The sequence below is a fragment of the Clavelina lepadiformis genome, chromosome 5, assembly GCF_947623445.1.
Source record: "Clavelina lepadiformis chromosome 5, kaClaLepa1.1, whole genome shotgun sequence".
Lineage (NCBI taxonomy): Eukaryota > Metazoa > Chordata > Ascidiacea > Aplousobranchia > Clavelinidae > Clavelina > Clavelina lepadiformis.
In genome coordinates, this window is record NC_135244.1 from 14,952,158 (window position 1) to 14,964,963 (window position 12,806).

At 36.3% G+C, this 12,806-nt stretch overlaps 3 protein-coding genes across 4 annotated transcripts; 2 read left to right on the top strand and 1 right to left on the bottom strand.

Annotated features, from left to right (window-relative positions):
- The first annotated feature begins 661 nt into the window (after window positions 1-661).
- LOC143459095 (proteasome subunit alpha type-5-like) lies at window positions 662-2,640 on the top strand. The gene is made up of 5 exons (XM_076956067.1): window positions 662-922; window positions 1,129-1,196; window positions 1,280-1,387; window positions 1,650-1,811; window positions 1,973-2,640. The coding sequence occupies exons 1-5, from the start codon at window positions 700-702 to the stop codon at window positions 2,135-2,137; spliced, it is 726 nt and encodes a 241-aa protein (XP_076812182.1). The 5' UTR covers window positions 662-699; the 3' UTR covers window positions 2,138-2,640.
- Window positions 2,641-2,669: 29 nt separating this feature from the next.
- LOC143459094 (RWD domain-containing protein 3-like) lies at window positions 2,670-4,474 on the top strand. Its single transcript, XM_076956066.1, has one exon. The coding sequence runs from the start codon at window positions 2,671-2,673 to the stop codon at window positions 3,448-3,450; it is 780 nt and encodes a 259-aa protein (XP_076812181.1). The 5' UTR covers window position 2,670; the 3' UTR covers window positions 3,451-4,474.
- A 16-nt stretch (window positions 4,475-4,490) lies between these two features.
- On the bottom strand, window positions 4,491-12,364 carry LOC143459091 (monocarboxylate transporter 2-like). 2 transcript variants are annotated; one of them, XM_076956062.1, is made up of 8 exons: window positions 12,134-12,364; window positions 8,886-9,029; window positions 8,433-8,596; window positions 8,097-8,340; window positions 7,042-7,171; window positions 6,020-6,158; window positions 5,395-5,608; window positions 4,491-5,145 (listed from the first exon to the last, which is right to left on the bottom strand). In XM_076956062.1, the coding sequence occupies exons 2-8, from the start codon at window positions 8,959-8,961 to the stop codon at window positions 4,973-4,975; spliced, it is 1,140 nt and encodes a 379-aa protein (XP_076812177.1). In that variant the 5' UTR covers window positions 8,962-9,029; window positions 12,134-12,364; the 3' UTR covers window positions 4,491-4,972. The 2 variants fall into 2 exon arrangements, with proteins under 2 accessions (XP_076812177.1, XP_076812176.1); XM_076956061.1 differs by lacking the exon at window positions 12,134-12,364 and adding an exon at window positions 9,091-10,436.
- Window positions 12,365-12,806: the final 442 nt, after the last annotated feature.

The window sequence follows — 12,806 nt, forward strand, 5'->3', positions numbered from 1 at the left end:
ATTCAAGCACGAAAACCAGCTGGCACCTGAGTGATTAGCAGCCTATGAGTGCACTGTTAGATATTTTGCGCACCTAAGATCTTGACCAAAAAATCAAAAAGCCAGTTTAGCCTATGCTAAACTCTGCAGTTAGGGTGAAAAGTGTGGCAGCTGGTTACAGGAGATTCTTCAACGTGCACTGCATTCTTCATACCAATTTACAATAAACAAACAAAAAAAGCAGTTTGTTTGAACGCCAATTTATAATTAATAAACAAAGAATTGAGGCTTCAGTGCATGCAATCACGCCAAACTTTGCCTCTTTTGCGCGCATAATTTCTCGCTGAAAAATAATGTAATTTCCCGTTGGGTTTACCGACAGAATTTTATTAGTTCCACTGCATCAAACACATAAGAAACTGAATTTTAACTATAGGCCTATAGGATGAGCCCATAGTGGAAAGTGTGGCACCTGCACACATGTGATTCACCAACATATACACCAAATACTCATTATGCCGAATTATAATAAATATAGAAAAACCGGTTATTTGAATGCCAATTTATAGTAAATAAACAAAGAGTCGAGGCTACAGTGCACATCAACATGCCTAGCCTAGCCCCGCAGTTTTCCATGAGAAATAGTGCGTTCCAACATGCAAGTTTTCGGGTAATATAAATGTTATCTTTTTTTGCTTTTAGAAACATAATTATAGAAAAATGTTTATGACAAGGTCTGAATACGATCGAGGTGTCAACACTTTTTCACCGGAGGGAAGAATCTTTCAAGTAGAATATGCGATTGAAGCAATTAAATTGGGTTCTACCGCTATGGGTATACAGACATCAGAGGGAGTCGTCCTAGCTGTTGAAAAAAGAATCACTTCGCCGTTAATTGAACCTGCTAGTATTGAAAAAATATTTGAAATTGATAGGCATGTCGGTATGTATTGTTTTTAACCGTCCTTTTACTAATTATATAACTTTTCTATTTTGTGTAATATTTTAATTTAAATGTATTTAAATTTGAAAAAGATACGCAGTTTTAATGCCAAGATAGTTTCTTGCTTACTTGTGATTTTTTTGGAATATACTAGAGACCTAAGTTTACACATATTGTAAAAATTAAATTCATTTTTATTATTTTAGGCTGTGCCATGAGTGGGTTAATAGCTGACTCTAAAACTATGATAGACAAGGCAAGGGTTGAAGCCCAGGTATGGAAATTTTATCTCTAAAGTTCAAGCTTACAGCTTAAGTGGATGAAGTATTCTTATGTAATTATTTTTATGGTTGTTAGAATCATTGGTTTACTTATGATGAAAGAATGAATGTTGAGAGCATCACGAAATCAGTTTCAAATCTTGCACTTCAGTTTGGAGAAGAAGATTCTGAACCAGGTGCAATGGTAAGTATTTACAGCTCATGACAGTTTTTGAAGCGCAAAGGATATGAGTAGCACATTACTGTTGACACGTTTAGCATAATTTAATTTTAGTGTATTAAATAAAAAGCTCTATGTAGTATTTAACTTACAAGATGCTTCACAGTTTCTTACATTTTTCAAACAATTTTATCATTTATCAGTTTCACTCGATTCCAACCTGTTTTCCTGTATTTGTCGTGTTTATTGCTTTATATATGTTTATACGATGTTTTTTGACAAACAGAGTCGTCCATTTGGCGTTGCATTGTTATTTGCTGGTTACGATGAAAAAGGACCACAATTGTTTCACTTGGATCCGTCTGGGACATTTGTTAACTGCTTGGCCAAAGCTATAGGATCTGCATCAGAAGGTGCCCAGACTTCACTTGAAGAACAATATCATAAGGTGATCAATCAGTTTGACTTTTTTCTTTATGCAATATTCCCAATGGTCTAATAATATGACTCACATTACAATTCTTTAATAATAAGGTACCGCATGTCCAGTAATGTTATTTGTTAAGCGTACTTCTAATTTTTAAAATTTTCTTGCATTTTTTTCGAAAGTCAATGACTTTAAAAGAAGCTACAAAGTGTGTCCTGGGAATCCTAAAACAGGTGATGGAAGAGAAATTAACAGCGACCAATGTTGAAGTTGCAAGTGTCACCAAAGAGGAGAATTATCACATGTTTTCTAAAGCAGAAATTGAGGAGTATATGAAAGACTTGTAGAGACTGCTTGATTGCTACAACTTTTGTGGTTGTAGCTTATCATATAGTGACCTTTATTCAATTATGCTTACAGAATATGACTTCTCCTGATTACAGTAAAAATGTTCCACTTTCTGGCATTTTCTTTACCTTTACCAAATTGACGTGTAAAGCTCACTTCCGTGGTGTAGTGGACATTGAAAAGATTTACTGAAAAAAACATTCAAATTCAGTTATTGAACTGAAGTATGGATTTTGTATCAGCAAAAAGATATGCTGGGCAAATACATTTTTGTCTTAGATAGGATTAATTTGTCCATTGGTTAATAATCGCTTAAAATTGTTTTTGAACGTTGTTTATGTCATATTGTTTTGTTGTTGAAGCAATGTGGGCAACTATATCTATGTAGTAATTGCTGCTAATATTCTGATACAAACAACATGTACGTCGTGGCAGGATAAACCGTTTATCTTCCTCAATGCGTGTAACAAGCTTAACTGAACTACTTATGTGTTATTGCCAGGCATAGCACGATTAGGTCTGTTTAACTGCCATGAACAATGAACCTGATGTTAGTGACGAATTGAAAGTACTGGCATCGATTTATTGCAAGGATGGTGAATTCTTGCTGGATGAGGAAAGCTATGGCCTTGGGGAACTCTCGTTTACAGTGAATCTTGAAGATGTTGGAAAAATGATTTCTTTTTCCTGCCAACTGAACAAAGACTACCCAACATCTTTGCCAATTCTGCACGTTTCTAGACCTACGTTAAAACGGAGTGAATTTGAATCTTTTCGGAAAGACCTCACCGCGTTTTTGGAAACCAATTCACTTATTAACCAACCCATGTTAACTGAACTTATTGAGTGGGTGAGACGTCATGTGGCTAACTATGAAACTTCTTCTCATCAACTTGCTGCAGAAATGAAGCAGTTGCCTACTGCTTCGACTCACCTGTTGCAACTGGATCATATGCGCTCGAAGTCCAAGTATATTTCTTTACTTCGTACTTGGGCAAAAGACCTTAACCTAACCGGAGGGGTTCTTTTTATACATAATATGATATTTATTCTACTTCATGGTCAGAAATGTTATGTTAAAAAGTTTATCATGCAATTGCGAACACAAAAGGTCGACGTTGATTCTTCTGGTAGACCGTGTAAAGAAAGAATGCTGAAAGTAATTGGAGAGTTTTCTGGTCTTCCGTGCTCGGTTTCTCAGTTTGAAGTAATACATTTTCAGACCGATGAAACGTTTAAGTTATATTTTAAAAAGGCCGGGCTTAGTATGGTATTTTTGAACATTTTAGAACCTTTCGTCGGAAAGGGTTGATTACGTCGTCTATAGCTTTGTGTTAGTGCGGCTTTTTCTTGTTTGTTTATGCCAAAGCATGTTTTTATGTCAATAATAATGAAACATTTCAAAATTGGGGTAAGTTCAAAAAGGACTGAATATGTCTAGTAAAAGAATTAACATATTCGTTTTTGCAAAATTCAATAGTAATTGTCAAACTATAACTGACTAAACAGGTTGTACAAAACAACCGATAACCAGCTTTACGCCGTTTCCCTTTTCAATGATCAATATGGAGGCTATTTTAGATCCAAACAATGTCCCCTGGTGGTTACTCTACAGCAGCCACTGCAACTTTATGCATCTGATGTAAGAATAATGTTTTGGACAGACTTCCAGAGTCTAGAAAGACTACTTCAATGCTGCTGTACATTGAAATCTCTTCGAGCTGAAGCAAAAGGTCCAGTACATGCGAACATGTTATAGTTTTGTTTGCTCCTGCAGCACAGCTAGATATGAGCTAACATGACCGCATCAGTACTGTGCATTACTACCTACGACAACAGATTGTATGATATTGACTTAATTGTAGCTTATATTAAATAATCACCTTTTTCTTTTGTGAGATCGCCAAATCATTCCATGACGAAAGTTTTAAAATTCTATGAGCTTTCACTGCATGGATCGCATTTATGTTAATATTTCTTTTATTTTCATGGTGTGGTCACAGTTAAAAAAATCTATACCACAAGTTCAAGCTAAATGAAGAAGGGTGCTGGGCAATAGCTGAATTGGTCGATTTCAGTGAAGAAAGCAAAGGCATTTAATTTACCACAAAGTTTTGAACCTAGCCGGAATCTTATAGCCTACATGTCACATTTAAAACCAACAGAGCTAACAACCAATTGTGTAAGTGAGTAGTAACGTCAAATTTTTTGAATTTAGCCCGATCCAAGAGCTCTTCGCTTCTCGGAAATATGGTCTTACCGTTTGTTTAAAAAATATATAACTTATAGCCTATTTGTTGAAATGGTAAAAATAAAGATGATGACGTTTGCTCATCAAAAAGGAAAGCATAGTTACATGACATAACATTCATTTTGCATGACATAACATTTCTATAAATTTACGTTTGGGGGGAAAACGAAAAAGATATTGAGAAATGCAAACTTTCGCAAAGTTTGATATTACCAAACGAGGTTAAATAACAAAACCGTTTTGTTGGGTCGCGTGTGACTACATGATAATTACAAGCCAGTTAATTCTTTCGTTTAAAAACAAACGAAATTATTGTTTTGGACACTGGCATATGTTTAGATTTAACCAATTTCATTTACATCAAGCGAAAATAAAATTCATCAAATATCGTATAAATACTCGTTATTTCCCTCGTCAGCCGTATGTGGAATGTAGCCTTCGAGACACGCTATAAAAATAGACACCTCTGAATTAAGTTCAAGCGCATGGCTGTGTAATGTCAACCAAAATAGCAGGGGCTGTCGACAGAGATGGTCTGTTGAATGGGCTGTATTTTTGAAGAGTTACCACGGTCCAACAATCTCTATAATACGATGTTTTCGTTTTCATCGGCGTAGGTAACTTCTTGTTGGTTTGTGTCTTGTTGGCACCGTTCAATGAACGGCTTGAGCAAGCACATTAGTGCGGAAAACATCAACAATGCTCCGGAAAAACGAAACGACCAATTGTACGAGCCGGTTACATCATAGATTAAACCTAGAGCAAAACATTAATTCATTATGCATTTAGATTTTAATCTTACGATCTGATACTGCTGCAAGGAAGTAGGCTATCAATATTTAATCACCTATAAAAATTTGTATCTGAAGAAATAGAAAAATTTAAGTTAAAATATTCTTGGATGTAAACGTATGAACCAACGCCATAAGAGAAAACCATCAAGATAGCCCACTGAAATAATCGACTGCTACGTAGATTTGAACTAACTTATAGTATGGGACTCACCCGCCAGCATAGGACCTAGAGCAATTCCTATTCCTTCTTCCAAAAGCATCCAGCTGAGAGCATCCACGAAGTGATCTTTTCCCAACGTCACTGCTACGCTGGCTTTTATCATTCCGTACCCGTTGCTTGAAAGGCCAAAAATTACCGCAAAGGCAAACAATCCGTAAACGTCAGACCAGAAGGAACTCAAAAATGTGGCAAGGCCACAGGTCATCTGCAAAATCAATTTGGATTATACCACATACAAATTGAACACAATGGCGTGACCACACCGCATAGGGCTGAAGGCTCATCTAGCCATCCGGGACGTCCAAAAGAAACACAACATCTGCCAAATGCTCTGTACGCAGTTGCAAAAGCTTATAAACTCGAACATCATAGCCTACAAATTTGATAATAAATCAGCACAAATTTCGTTGCGAGAATGACCGAAGAGATACTGTATAGGGTACCCAAAAGTAGTTACGCTGTCTATGTGTGAAAACGAAAAAGATAGTATAGATTCTATTATGAAAACATGCCTAAGACACGAGCGGAATAAAATGTAGCTGCTTTATAGAACAATGTTTCATCTAAGGCTAGGTTAACATGTACTGCACGTAGCTGCCGTCTTTTGCCTTGATACCTGTATCGCACAATAGCACCAGAGTGGGTGAATTCGAAGGTAATTGCCAAGTATCCCAGTCAGAGGCCTACCAACAATTCCAGCTAAACCAATTGCAGAAGACAGCTTTGCGGCAGTGTTTTCATCTAGATTGCACAGCCTAAAATTTGAAATTTTGCTATTTTGAATATCAATTCATTAAGATGTAACCTGTTCTCTTGAAATTGCACCCCTGTGAAGTTGACATATTTATTCTTGTTGATAGACTTAATTTGGTTAATAAATCATTATGCTCATTTGTACAGTTAGCGTGAGTACAATACCACGACTTTCCGATGTGGCTTATCATCCCATAAATTATGTTTCACATTAATTTTAAGATACAAACATTAAGTTTTCAATGCTTCCGCAGTCGTTCTGTGTTCTATAATACAACTAGGTTACCTTTATTACGCAACAAGGGTGAGATCGCTGCAATGCGTGATGACTGCGGCTACATTAATTAATTATTTCATATACTCTTTTATAAGAACTTTTAGGCTGAGGCTTTTAGTAATTTGGTATTTTATTTCTAAAGTTTACTTAGGCATGATTACTCTTGAGTAAAAGTTTCTGAGGGAGTGTTTTAATTCATGAAGCCATAAACGTGCTTTAAATGGGGACGCGTTTTTAAACCAAAAATACAATAATGTTATCACTCCTTTTAAAGTCAAAATTGCCAGCGTAATTCCATTAAAGCAATGAATTTTCGCATTTTTTCCTTACTTAAATAAATAAGGTCTTAGTTTAATTATCAATCAAACTAATGTCGCACTGAAAATTACGACAATGTTAAAATAGAATGTGTAAGTTGTCGTTTGTATACCAATGGCTAGACTTTCCAAAGTTTCTGAAAAAAACTAAAGATACCTTGGTACTTTATTATGAAAGGTCTCTTGTAAAAAATCAGTGTATTGTGAGTAGGAGCGAAGTTTCGACTACCACTCATACGTATAGGACAAAGCCAATTTGTAGTACTGTGTAGCATTTGAGTTAAGTCTCACCTCCCTCGGTCTACAATGTGCACATAAGGTATGAAGGTAGCCAGCCAAGACACGATATCAGATAGAATGAGAAGCATGAACATAGGATTCTGCCACAGTCGAAAAGAACGTCTTAAGAAACCCAGCCCCTCTGTGAAAATAGTGAACGGTAAATCAGAGATGGAAACGGGTCTAATGTATGCGGCTTGAACCAGACATTTGTCTTTAAAGCCTAGTTTAAAGTTACCAAACTATAAAACTAAAAGTTACCAAATGAGTTAACGATGAAAAGTATAGGCGCAAAAAATAGACAAAAACATGATAACACAATTCATGAAATCAAAAATGATCAATTGTTATCGAAGAATTGGTGGCTGGCTTGAAATGAAAGAACGCTTTACCCTTAATACTCTACAACGCTATACAGTAAAGTAAAAATATTTTATTTAGGCCAGAAAATTTTCAGAAGCCGACCAGACTTCCATTTAGGTGTTGATTGTTACCTCATTATGAACTCATCGAAGGAATGATTTGTTATGCACAGGCTTTTTTAAGATTTAATTTTGGCGACCGCTAAAAAGCTTTAAGAGATCGCAGTTATGTTACTTAAGTATATAAAATTAACTATAACAAATTGCTAAAACAGATTATTTATTATTCAGTGCATATTTTACAAAACGTCTTTCTGCGGTGTAAAATTTGTCGCTGGACATCGGTTAAACCAAACGACAATTCACCGATAATGAATTTTTAATCAGCGGCTTGCAAGTTTACCGAAATCTAAACTATTTTACGTTAAAATCAGCACCATCCCAGGCAATGTATTCCTTTCAAATAGAAAATTGGTTTATAACACGTTTTCGAAAAAAAATTCAGCAATGCCTAGCTAAAAATTTTAAGCCAAACGTCATAAAAAATGCGCCTTATACGCCGGCATATCTACTGTAATTGCTAATTTTCTGTAGTTGCAGGAGAACAATTTCTGAGAGACCGTTGGATAAATTCAAAAGACCGTTTCGATCTATCAAAACGCTTTAAAAACACTGGTTATGCATGTAAATAAAGCAATAGCATACTCTGCTTTCTTCTGCGTTCGCTGGTAGTATGGTTTGTAGTATCCATGTCGCCAGACTGTGCTTCATATTTTTCGTTGCCTTTTACTTGTTCGTCGTTGAAACTATCTTGCATTTGTTTTTGCTGTATATTCTCACTTTTGGACCACATATTAAAAGGATGGTTTGCAATTTCGTTACCGCGAATAAAAAACATGCTTGTCAAGCACCCATGAAAACACACAGCGCCAGCTAACAACAACGAACCCTGTAATTTCAACATTTGAATAATAGCTGGATATGCTTATTGCTTATATCACAGCAGCAGGTACTGTACAGTCTATTGAAACTATGTTATACCTGCCACTGATAAAGGTTTTGCAGGAATTGTTGTAGAAGTGAAAATCCGAAAGTTCCTAGGCACAATCCACCACCTATAACACCTTCTGCTAGCAGTCTATCGTGCAAAAAGTAATCGTTGATAATGCCGCAGCTTGCAAATGCCAAAAATCCAGTCCCGAAACCTACGAAGAGATAAAATGTTTGCTATGCAATATCGTACTTATGCTGTGCAAAAAAAGTGCAACGAAAAAGATGTTGACGTGATATAGACTTTAGTATCCAGTTAGAAATAGAACTAACATGACGACTTACATCAGAATAAAAGTGATATACTGTATACCATACAGCCATAAAACAAAACCTATTAGTACGCCAGACTTACTAAAATCTGTGTTAACCAACGGATTGAACTGAATGTATAACAAAGTAGTTTTATAGCAACCCTGCTACAAGACCAAACGAAAGCACAACCTGCTACAAGACCAAACGAAAAGCACAACGTCAGGACACTGTCAGCAAATGAACTGATAATCATCCCTAAAGCCATAAGAAAGCCACCAATGATCCCAATCTTTCTGAAACCGAGTTTTCCAGCAAGGAATCCATATACCGGACCTGCAATTGATCATGTTAAAGGCTTGAAATATACTTTTCGTTTTATAACATTTACACCAACCCGAAATACATCCTATTGAAACCGGCAAAGCTCCAGCGAAAGAAACGTAACTAGCAGGCGATTCAAAGTAAGTCATCCAGCCTTTATATAATACCCCAACCGAATACAGCAAACCCCAACTCAAGCCCATATTTATAAACGAGCAGCCTAATATAATCCATCTATATTTGCTACTCTCCGGATTCATGATGCAAATCTTATCAGTATTGCATATGCATCTCCTCGAATGCCTAACTAGGCCTATCGGTATTGTATACGCCTCCTCTACAAGTTTTCGTCGTCGTTCAGCAGGATATTCCACTTACAACAAAACAGTAGGATTCATAAAATAGGCTACTAGTTAATTAACATTAACAATGTAATTAAAGCAAACACTTTCGGGAAGCTGCAGAAGTGTTATACGGTAGCCATTGAATATCGTGTTTATCAGTTTAGATTTATCCACATCAAATAACGCACAATTATTATTTATTTCTCGAAATTTTTTAAGATTTGTATTATATTATCGATGTTTTAGCAACTGTACCCCTGTTGTGGTGTTAGCAGTATATGTATGCTAATGCTTAGTTTAGCTTACTTACATCGATGCTAACTCAAAAAAATTGTTAAACAAACTAAAAACAGAAAAACGACAGATCCCTTGGCTAAATACGTAAAATTAAACTATTTACAAATGTCATTCGCAACGCAGCTTCCTTAGAGGTCTTCCCTGTTATTTTGTCACCTGTAACAATCAGGTTGGCCTGCCCTAAAGCTGTTAGCTAGCTAGATAGCACCCCGTTTCATGCACACTGCGCGCAAGGAATCGCTTACTAAGGACTGCTATACAAGGTTTGCAGTAACGTTGTAGAAGGCATGTATGCGTCATGCGTCAAACCCTGGTCGTTATTGAATAAACGCTTCTGTTTCCTATGTTTTCTCTTTTATTAACTCGAATTAAAAGTGTAAGGCTTGCAGGTTTTTAGCAAATATCCGTTTAGTAATTTTTTATACATAGCCTACGTAACAATTTCACGACGAGCTTGATATTCTCATTCTTGGCTGACATCATATTGTCAAAAAAAACAGGTTAAACTCTCTTCATTGTAACCTTATTGTAACGAAAACATTTTAAAAACCATCAAGAAACATAAACGATGACTCGATGAGATATGATACGAACTGTTTTCTTTTTAGCGAAAAGGAACAACTGAGCTACTTAACTGTTTTCATGTAAATGTAATCCCATTTATACACAAAAACCTTTCAAAATCGATGAGTCGTGCACGTGGCATTAAACAAAAGAGAACCACTGAACTGAAACCTATTCGCTTATTAATTATTTGTCATTTTCAGCACAGTATGCGTTTTTCCTTTAAAGTTACCTACTTCTGTGCCCTTGTGAGTATACAATTATATGCAGTGGTTTTTATGTCAACAGTTTTTTCATTCAGTAAACCTTGTTACGTACATGTTATAACTTGAGAGAGTAGAATTAGATCAGTTATCAGTGAAGCAGAGTGAAGAACGACAGCCTGCGCTCAAATAAGTAGGTTTAGGCCTACCTGACAGGCGGTAGCATAACTGCAAGCAGTGAGTAAAAAGACAAGACACAAAACTCGCGTGGCAACATGTTAGCGTCAACAAGTGGAAAAGTAAAAACAATGGCCATTTAAAAAGGATTGTACTGCACTGTACTTTAAGAGTATATTTTACAATGTACAGTATACTAGGCCTACCATACGTCCTCTTTTAGGAGGATTTGTCCTCTTTTTTCAAGAAAAGTGAATGGTCCTCCAAGGACGCTCAAAAGTGACCAAATGTCCTCTTTTTTCGCATTTCGAGTTAGTTGCTTATACTTTCAACAAAACTTTTAGGCGAGACGTTGTATTTATTTCCAAAAAATTACTGTAGCCATGAAACATGATGAATTGCTGGTTTAAAAAATGTTTTCCAACAAATTGCCCTACCAGCCCTACCTTCTTGATTGTTATTGCAAACATTGTTCGACGTTCTCTGTAACATTTGGGCCTTTTAACATGCCAGGATCTGTCGCAATTTCTCTGGCACGAGTTCGAACTTAACAGACCGTAACGAAAGTACCGCTAGTCGTCTCGACAAGTTCGTGGTTTTACATGCGCGCATGTTGTGTTAAGTTCAAACTTGCGCCAGAAAAATTGCAACAGAACCTCACATGTAAAAAGGCCCATTAATAAAGCAAAGGTGTGAGTTTTGTAGGCCTAGCCTACTATTAGTGTTACTTAGGGCTACCATATATCCTCTTTTCTAAAGAAAAAAGAATTGTGCTCAAAGTATAGCCTACTGAAAAATGTCAAAATGTCCTCTTTTTTGCATTTTTCGCTTTTTTGCTTATATTTTCAACACAATTATATTTTTATGTGACTTTTTGGCATGAGGCCTAAGTCAAGTCAAATGACTTTTCAGCGACAGCAAGAGGTCTAATCATTTTTCTGGTTCCACGACAATTAACCGTGGGAAATTGACCGCGAACAAACTCACCGGGGACAACTGACCGGGGAACAACTGACGGTGACGTAAACTTACCTAGAACCGACTGACCTTAAATCATATAATTTGAATAAAAAACAATGCTAATTTGCGTAAAAAATAAAAATAAAATGCGTAGCGGTTGATTTGTGTCGCCGGCCAATTTGTTGCCGGTCAGTTGACCACGACCGATTGTCGCCGGTGAATTTGTTCACGGTCAATTGACGTGATCCCCATTTTTCTTATCATTGTTTTGATTTAGACAACCATAAAAGCTAAATAAAGCTAAGCAATAACGCCAAAGAAATATACTGTGTTTTCTGATGAACTGCGGCAAAAGTATCCTTGTTTCAGAAAAGGACGTAATGATTTTGAAGCTGAATGCATTACTTGTGCATATGCGTATAGTTATCTAAAAACATCTGATAAATCCTTTAAACGTAAAACTCTATTTGCATTGTACTAGCTGGCGAAATTGTCCTCATTTTAGGCGATGAAAATATGGTAGGGCTACAGTATACGATATAATCTGTAATGAAATGGTTGTTTGTCGTACCTTAACCTGTAAGGGCGACCACTTCAATACAATGCTTGTAAGTTGAATTGTTTATTATCCTCGATGATGAATGAGCCTCAAGGTCGTTGTTCTGCTTTTCTTAATCTTAGAATTAATTGTTCACCTCGACAACCGTATATTCTGATTATATTGAAGCTTCTTTGAACGAATACATCAAGATAAAACATTGTCACAGCAACAGCATAAAGACATGTTGCGGCGTTGAACGCAATAGCAAGAAGAGACAGATAAGTGATAAGTGATAACTCGTACTGCACGCACAATAACCGGGAAGCAATCGATTACGTCACGCAGTGTTATGCTTCGCTGATTCGATAGATGAGAATTCTATGTCGTACACAATCTTATATTACATTAATTCATAATATTATCACAAATCATCACCATTCGTTGCTTATCATGGAGAGGGTTAATACATCTACCAATGTTTGAAATGTTACTAATTTGGTGGAACTTAATCGGGGCTCATTGCGTTTGCATTATATCCACAATTGCGTTATGCCGAGATTTGACTGTATGTATGCTATTATTCCACGTTGTCAATTGTAAGTGAATAAGTTCGTCTTCTGTGTAGACTGAGCTAGCTTTTGATTTTATCAGCAGAAAAGGTTTCATAAAGTTTAAGGCAATAAATAAATCTTCCTGCAGACAA

Coding starts and splice junctions, on each gene's coding strand:
- LOC143459094 (XM_076956066.1), top strand. CDS start 2,671: ATGAACAATGAACCTGATGTTAGTGACGAATTGAAAGTACTGGCATCG.
- LOC143459091 (XM_076956061.1), bottom strand. CDS start 9,277: ATGAATCCGGAGAGTAGCAAATATAGATGGATTATATTAGGCTGCTCG. Junction 7,172..8,096: donor CGAACGCAGAAGAAAGCAGA/GTATGCTATTGC, acceptor CTATTTTCACAG/AGGGGCTGGGTTTCTTAAGA. Junction 5,609..6,019: donor GGTGCTATTGTGCGATACAG/GTATCAAGGCAA, acceptor TTGATTTTGCAG/ATGACCTGTGGCCTTGCCAC.
- LOC143459095 (XM_076956067.1), top strand. CDS start 700: ATGTTTATGACAAGGTCTGAATACGATCGAGGTGTCAACACTTTTTCA. Junction 1,197..1,279: donor AGGCAAGGGTTGAAGCCCAG/GTATGGAAATTT, acceptor TATGGTTGTTAG/AATCATTGGTTTACTTATGA. Junction 1,388..1,649: donor ATTCTGAACCAGGTGCAATG/GTAAGTATTTAC, acceptor TTTGACAAACAG/AGTCGTCCATTTGGCGTTGC.